Below are 8516 nucleotides of genomic sequence, written 5' to 3'. Positions count from 1 at the left end.
GAGATTCCGGCGTTGATGAAAGTAGGCAGATGATTAGGAGGAAGAATAAGAAAAATGGTTTTGCCATGGTGGTGGAAGGTGGCGATGGACAACAGTAGTGGCCAAAGTGAAGTGGAGGGTTCTTTATAAAAGTAGCTAAATTTCCATTACATTCAAAGAAGGAAAAATGACTTAAAAATGTAACGAAGTTTCAAAAATGTACAAAAAAGACCATTGTTTTTTTTTGTACACAAAATACCATTTTACCGGCTATTGTAGGTTACCCACAAGGTATTATTTGAACACATGTGTACTTCATTGTTATTTTGTGTATAAAAAATATACTTTAATGGTATTTTGAGTACTAAAAATAAAATAATGGTATTTTTTGTACATTTTTGAAACTTCATTACCTTTTAAAGTCATTATCCCACACATATTATCATAATTTGCAATTTTTTTGATAGCACTAGGAATTTTAAAAATAACAACAAAAAACAGCCCGTGCGAAACTAGCAGTTGTACATGAAGGAAAAGAAATAATCACCAAAACCTTACAAGCGTATAAACTAGACTAATCGTGAAGGGAAAAACAAAACTCTATAAGCGTTTTAAGCAACGAACATTGAAAATACCAATTTATTATTGTACTTTGAGAATAGCACACTGCACTTTGAAAATGAATAGTAAAAACTTATTTTGAGCATGATAATTGTAAGTAAACACAGTAATGTTGAATTGAATATATTGCTCTGTGTCTTTATACGAGAGTTATACATCAGTATTTATATACAATAATGAATTGAATGCATCCTAAATATGCGCCACTACACAACGGTACACAGAAGACTAGGACTAGAGTTGAACTGTTCAAGCTTGTGTGATTCACGTGTGGTTATTAGCCCCCGGCAAGCTGAAGGTTGGGACGCACTTGAAGCTTGGAACGAAGAAGATGAACTCTATCTCGTGACAATGGTTTTGTGAATATATCTGCTAACTGATCAACAGAGGAGATGTAGTTGATTTTAAGTGCCCCGGTTTCAAGAGCAATATGCTTTAATCGAGTACTGATGATTGGATTTTTGCTCATAAAGATGGCACCTACGTTGTCACAAAGAATTAGTGGTTGTTGTAGAATAGGAGCCCGGAGTTCGTGAATCAACTGTTTTAGCCACAATAATTCAGCGGTGGTGTATGCGAGCGATCTGTATTCTGTCTCGGTACTGGATCGGGCTACAACTTGTTGTTTTCTGGATGTCCAACTGATGAGGTTGGAACCATGAAAAATTGCATACCCATACTGAGATCGACTATCCTCTTGACTTGAAATCCAGCCGGCATCCGAGTAGGCAAGAAGTGAGTCGGCTTTGGTTGGGGAGAAATGCAGACAATGATGCAAGGTGCCTTTTAAGTACCGAAGGATGCGTTTTGTAGCTTGCCAATGTTGAATGGTAGGAGAATGCATAAATTGGCAGACACGGTTAACAGCATATGCAATGTCCGGGCGGGTGATGGTAGCATATTGAAGGGAACCCACAATTTGTCGGAATAACATTGGATCATTGAATGGTTCACCTTCAGGGGATAGACGAGAACTTGGATCGGCCGGTGTGGATAAGGAAGAAGCTTCTTTCATTTTACTTCGTTGGAGAATATCAAGGATGTACTGTTTTTGTGATAGATCAAGACCAATAGCTGAGGAGGTGATTTGTAAGCCCAAGAAATGATGTAGTGGCCCAAGATCTTTGAGAGCAAAAACTGTATTAAGTTGGTGGATGAAGCGTTGTATTTTTATTCCATCAGTTCCGGTGATGATTACATCATCGACATAAACGAGAATGTAAATGGTTGTGGTGGAGCTGATGTGAACAAAAAGCGATGTATATGATTGGCAAGCTTTAAACCCGTGATTAACAAGGTAGGTTTTGAGTTTGTTGAACCAGGCTCTTGGAGCCTGTTTGAGGCCATAGAGGGCTTTATTGAGCCGACACACATGATGTGGTCTAGTTGGGTCTTCAAAGCCACGTGGCTGTTTCATGTACACTACTTCATGTAGATCCCCATTCAGGAAGGCGTTGTTTATGTCAAGTTGCCGATGGTCCAGCCTTGAGAGACAGCTATGGACAGGACAAGTCTAATGGTTGTTGGTTTAATGACCGGGCTGAAAGTCTCAAAATAATCAACATTGGCTTCTTGAGTGTAACCTTGAGCCACCAAGTGGGCTTTGTATCGTTCAATTTTGCCATCAGATCGCCGTTTAATCCTGAAAATCCACTTACAACCAATAACATTGACATTAGTAGGACAAGAAACAATAGACCATGTGTTATTCCTCATGAGAGCATCATATTCATGTTGCATAGCTTGCTGCCAGCAAGGAAATTTAATGGCTTGGGAGAACAAACGAGGTTCATAATAAGAAGTATCGGAAAGGGTTGTGAGAAAGACTTTGGGTTTGAGAGAGTTGGTACGAGCTCTAGTGATCATTGGGTGTGTATTGGTGGGTGCAGGGCGATAGTGAGAAGTAGAAGGCTGTTTTGAGACTAGAGGAGGGTGGGTTGGAAGAGGTGTGTGGGGGGGAGGTAGTGAGGGGATGGTGGAGGTTGTGGAAGGTGAAGTAGTAGATGATGGTGGAGAAGAAGGGGAGATGGAGGCTGCATGTGTAAGTAAATCAGAGGCGGATGGAGGAGAAGTAGAAGAAGAGTGTGAAGTGGTAGGGAAGACAGAAGGTATATAAGGAAAAACACTTTCATTAAAGACAACATGACGAGAAACATATAGCCGAGAGGAGGATTGATGATAACATAGGTAGCCCTTGTGAGTAGTGCTATACCCGAGGAAAATAGAGGGGAGAGAGCGGAAGTCAAGTTTGTGAGAGTTATAAGGACGTAAGAAGGGATAACACAAGCAGCCAAAAGTTTTAAGGAAGGTATAGCCAGGAGATTTATGGTATAGAAGTTGATAAGGTGAATGAAAGTGGAGAAGAGGGGTAATTGTACGATTGTGTAGGTAGGTAGCGGTTTTAAACGCATGTTCCCAGAATAACTGAGGGAGGGATGATTGAGCTAATAAGGTAAGGCCTTTTTCAACAATGGTATGATTACATCTTTCGAGAGCCCCATTTTGTTCTTGGGTATGGGGGCATGAGACTCTATGGGCAATGCCATGCGTTTGAAGAAAGGTGGAGACATTGCGATATTCTCCACCCCAATCAGTTTGGAGGGCTTTAATGTCATGTTGAAATTGGGTTTTGACCATATGTTTAAACTGGACAAATTTGGAGAAGACCTGTGATTTGGTAGCTAAAAAATAAATCCAAACAAATTTGGTACAATCATCAATAAAAAGCAAAAAATAGCAATTTCCATTAAGGGAAAGTAACGGGGCGGGACCCGAAACATCCGAATACACTAAATCAAAAGGAGCAGATGAATTTATGTGAGAGACAGGAAGATGTAAACGACGACTTTTGCCCAGTTGACAGGATTCGCACACAACTGGAAATGTGTTGGAAGAGACCGGAAGCTGAAAAGATGAGATAAGTTTGCGCAGGAGAGGCTCGTGTGGATGAGCAAATCTTTAGTGCCAACCATGAACAGAAGTGTGAACACCGGAGAGAGCCATGATAGAAGAGTGCGTATTGGTGGTGTTTGGGACCCGATATAATCCATGATTAACGTCCCCCTGCAGAAGGATTTTTCCCTGCATATTCTTAACAGTGCAATGGTTAGGCCAGAATTCCATATACACATCATTGTCTCTTGTTAACTGAGACACGCTAAGAAGATTTTTGGTTAAGTTTGGAACTACAAAAACAGATGGCAAGCGAAGATTATGTAAAGAACTGATGCCAACATGAGAAATGAACAGATGATTACAATTTCCGACCTTGATTTTGTCGGTACCAGTATAGTCCTCTGTAATCTGAAGTTTTTGCATGTCAGGGGTGACATGATCAGTTGCTCCGGTGTCAAAGTACCAAGCTGGGTCCATTACAGTTGAAGAAGTGGCAGCCTGAGCTGTATGGACCTGGCGGGAAGAATCACAGGGATTGATGCGTCGGGAGGGGTAGTCTGTCTGGTTGTTGCGTTGCCAACAGTCGATGGCCTCATGACCAGGACGGCTACACAGTTGGCACATGGGGCGTCTCCGGCGAGAGTCATTGGTGCGAGTGGAGGAGTGACCATTGGAGGTGGTGGTCGTTGGCGATGATCTGACAGGGTGATTGGAGTGGGAGTATGACCTGGGTGAGGAACGATTGGTGGTAAGCACAGATGAGTGCGAGCTAGGAGTGACAGTGGAAGGAAGCACTTGGGCATGACGATTGTTGTCTTAGTCAATTCGAGCTTCTTCTTGGAGAAGAAAGCCGACCAGGTCATCAACGGAGACATGATCTGATTTCATCATGAAGGCAGTAGCAAATGAAGCATACAAGGAATCCAAGCCGGTGAGAAGATACCCAATTAAGTCTTCATCGGGAACGGAATAATCAATTTCAGCAAGAGAGTCTGCAATAGACCGCTTACGATCAATGTAGTCGATCATCGAGAGGGATCCCTTGGAGATGGTTTGGAGTTGGAGTTTCATCGCCATGCGGCGGGCTCTTGTCTGGGACTGGAACGACTTTGCAAGAATGGTCCAGGCTTCAAAAGAAGTGGGGGCCCGAACAATCAAAGAAAGAGCCTGTTCAGAGAGTGTGGTTTTAATCCAGAGTATAACGAATCGGTCTTGTTTCTTCCAGCGAGCATAATCGGGATTGGGTTTTGGGGTAGGAGCGGCGTCATCTTCAGAGTCGCTCGACACATATGTGGCAGGAGGGGAATCGGATTTGAGGATGAAGGATTCCAAATCGAATGTCTTGAGGGAAGAGACGACGGTGGAGCGCCACAAGCAGTAGTTGTCGCGATCAAGCTTAACAGTGATGGGAGGAAGTTGAAAAGTGATGGCACCTGATGTGGAAGTAGCATGTGCCAAGAGAGAAGTACCGGAAAAAGCCATGGTAGAGCAGGTAGAGGGAAGAATCGAAAAGGGAGAAAAAAATTAATGTGGCTCTGATACCATGTAAGTAAACACAGTAATGTTGAATTGATTATATTGCTCTGTGTCTTTATACGAGAGTTATACATCAGTATTTATATACAATAATGAATTGAATGCATCCTAAATATGCGCCACTACACAACGGTACACAGAAGACTAGGACTAGAGTTGAACTGTTCAAGCTTGTGTGATTCACGTGTGGTTATTAATAATGAAGTAGTAATTAAGAAATCTTGAAACGATACCAAAACCCCAAGATCAACAATGCATGGTAAATTGGTAATGAACTTTGGAGATAACAACACCCATTAGCAATGTACTTTTGAAAACGACATCAAACCCCTTAAACTTTTAATTCGAACAGATTTGTAAGCCAAAAAGTAGGATGAATTTAGAAAATTTTAAAGGTCTTTGATCACATTGTGCTCCATGATCCAGGTTGGAAATAATTTATTAGTTTATTTATGATAATATGATTCATGATTTTAAAGGTTTATTGAGGAAAGACAAGTGGTCTTGCATTCTGCTTCCATAGGTATTTAGATCTTCTGCAATCACTATCTTTATTATTTCTTTCTTTCTAGGGATGGAAATTTCACCCGACCCGGTGGGGAACCGTGTTGACCCGCCCCAATCAGGGATGGGTATTCCCGGCCAAAACGGGTACTGGGTACGGGGCTAGGGATCCCCATTATGCTAAAACCGGGGATGGGGTTGGAGTCGGGTATAACAATCTCCAACCCGCCCCACCCCCGCATTGATGAATATATATGATCCACACACACACACACACACACACACACACACACACACATATATATATATATATATATATATATATATATATATATATATGATGATGACTATTAGTGGACTTAATTCAAATTCAATAAATAATCGATACACACACACACACACACATATATATATATATATATATATATATATATATGTGTGTGTGTGTGTGTGTGGATCATTTATTGAATTTGAAATAAGTCCACTAAAATGAATTGATCTATATTAGACCATCAGAGATAGAGTATGTATATCAAATTATGTTCTCAATTTTAAGAGTTCGTTAATCGTCACTTTGTTCGGTAATCTGTATTCCAAATCGTCACTTCTCGTTTTGATGCTTTTTAAACTTTATGATTGATGTAAGTAGAATCTCATTATGGTATCTGGTTTTGATCACTTACTAAACTTGGTTTTTTGTGTAAGTTGAGTTTATTATGTTTATATAGAGGTGATGGGTTGGGGAAAAACCCAAAATACAAAGGGGAGGAGATTTGATTTCCCGCATCTGTTGGGGATGAGGATGGGGATGGAGATAAGGTTAGACACTCGGAAATGGGTAGTGATTGTCAACCTCACCCCATTTCCATCCCTAGTTCTTTCTACATTAAACACATATAGCTTGCCGAATTTAGTCATGTTCTCACCATTAAATTTAGACAAAAAAAATCTTCTAAACAACATTATATTATTATCCAAAAAATTCTAGCACAAACACCATGACTCCACCCATGATCATCACCCATGGTGACTGAATACACATGGTAGCAGCCTGACTCTTGTCTCCCTTCTTTGAAGTAGATGTATCGATTTCCTCACAACTAAGACCTTTCTTGTCTCCTTTACACATGCTAGCAAAAAGCCCAGGGGGGTATTTCCCGTATACATTTATGTAACTAAACAAAGTTGATGCACAATTTGTCTTTTCATCGTTAATTTGTTCCCAATGAGGGCATGCGATTTGCAAAAAGGAGTTACAACATGGCTCACGTTGGTATACTGGTCCTTTGCATTGGCTTGTGATGATCGTGTAGTTTTCATTCTCAAAGTTCACAGGACACGCTGTAAAAAATAGATTCTTGACTAGGTTAAAAGGAAGAAATCGCAACTTGCTTTTATTTATTTGTTCATTATTGCATGATTGCATGCATCATACTTTTATTTTTCGCATTACAACTTTGTGATTTGGAAAAATCTAATCGGTTGTAACAATGTCATTGAAATATGTAATATGTGAATGATTTTTGTTTATCCGGGCATCATGAAAATGTTATAGAATAAATGAATGAACCTAATGTTCTTATTATGTGTTTTAAATTGGGACAAATAGAGGAAAGAACTTACATTGTTTCTGTTGAAGAAGATTACGCCCAGTCACCTTATAATATTGATGCGTATTATCTATAAAGATTCAAGATCATCAAAAACCCAAATCGATTGTGTGATTAATATCCGAAAAAACAAGAAATTATTCAAGAAAAATATGATTATATGAAGTATTTTACATGAAAATGGGGAAGAAGCGATCAAGAAAGCAGGAGACAAGAGGAAGAAGACAAGGCAATGCAGAAACCGAAACGAGGCCATGAATTGTTGTATTCTTGTAAATTGTATCGATCGATATTCCTGGATTTGTTCAATAATTCCTTTTTATCTCCATGATAACTCATCATTTTTATTGTTATTTTAATAGTTTTTTTTTTTTTTTGGAAGAATGGGGTGGGTGAAAAAAGGGTTAAAACGTTTTCTAGTAAAATACTTTGCACCCCTTAATCTATGTCACTAATTCCACTTTGACCCTTCATGTAGCAAATACGTTTATATATATATATATATATATATATATATATATATATATATATATATATATATATATATATATTGAAAGTGTGTTTTTGAGATTTATCTTAGACATATAGGTCTCATATCACACTTATCATACTATTCCAATGTTACATAATCATTATATCATTTTTCCACTCAACCCACAAAATTGATGGGTGTCATACCACACATTACCATTTTTTTATTTTTTTTATTTTTTTAAATTAAATGTAATTTCATAAAAATGAAATTTTATAAAAGAAAATTTTTCATAAATGGTCCATGTGGTTTTTTCAGATCTGAAGATTAATCCATGTGGTTTAAAAACATCATAGATGGTCCATGTGCTTCCAAAAGTTTTGACGATCGGTCCTTATTGCTAACTCCGTTAAATTATGTCCGTTAAGAATGACATTTTCGTCATTTCACTACCATAAGGACCATTTATGATGTTTTATTTTATTTAAAAAAAACGAAATAATATGCAAAGGGGGTCCCAACTCTCTCTCTCTCTCTCTCTAAACCCCTCTGTTCCTCTCGTTCTTATATCACCAGCCACCACCATCGTGTTTCTCACTCTTTGCTGCTGATCGGAGCTAGCCAAACACCCTCACATGTGCTCTGATGTTACTGCTTGCGTGGCTCCATTGGACCAGCTCACTTCGACCACCCATCACTGTTCACCACCCCTCCCTATGATTTCACGTCGGCAAAAAACAAACGAGCAAGGCAGTGGAACTTCCATTGCATGCTGCCACCATGAGGACTCCGATCACCACCACCTACTGTCTCTTTCTTTTGTTGATCGTCGTCGGACAAAAAGAATGACGGGGCAGCGAAGCCGTCACCGCAGCTCCGTCGCCGTTGTCACTATCTTC

The 8516-nt window shown here is 39.4% G+C and overlaps 1 protein-coding gene across 1 annotated transcript; it reads right to left on the bottom strand.

The window, feature by feature from the left end:
* Positions 1–6501: 6501 nt before the first annotated feature.
* Positions 6502–7438, bottom strand: LOC145012711 (GPI-anchored protein LLG2-like). Its single transcript, XM_078971503.1, has 3 exons — positions 7320–7438; positions 7159–7215; positions 6502–6876 (listed from the first exon to the last, which is right to left on the bottom strand). Exons 1-3 carry the CDS (start codon positions 7399–7401, stop codon positions 6506–6508), a joined length of 510 nt encoding a protein of 169 aa, XP_078827629.1. The 5' UTR covers positions 7402–7438; the 3' UTR covers positions 6502–6505.
* Between the last annotated feature and the right edge of the window lie 1078 nt (positions 7439–8516).

Source organism: Lactuca saligna, chromosome 8, assembly GCF_052625555.1.
Source record: "Lactuca saligna cultivar CGN05327 chromosome 8, ASM5262555v1, whole genome shotgun sequence".
NCBI lineage: Eukaryota > Viridiplantae > Streptophyta > Magnoliopsida > Asterales > Asteraceae > Lactuca > Lactuca saligna.
The sequence above is the reverse complement of the archived record's forward strand: the minus strand, read 5'-3'. Positions and strand labels throughout refer to the sequence as shown.

Coding starts and splice junctions, on each gene's coding strand:
- LOC145012711 (XM_078971503.1), bottom strand. CDS start 7,401: ATGGCCTCGTTTCGGTTTCTGCATTGCCTTGTCTTCTTCCTCTTGTCT. Junction 7,216..7,319: donor CGCTTCTTCCCCATTTTCAT/GTAAAATACTTC, acceptor GAATCTTTATAG/ATAATACGCATCAATATTAT. Junction 6,877..7,158: donor TCTTCTTCAACAGAAACAAT/GTAAGTTCTTTC, acceptor TATTTTTTACAG/CGTGTCCTGTGAACTTTGAG.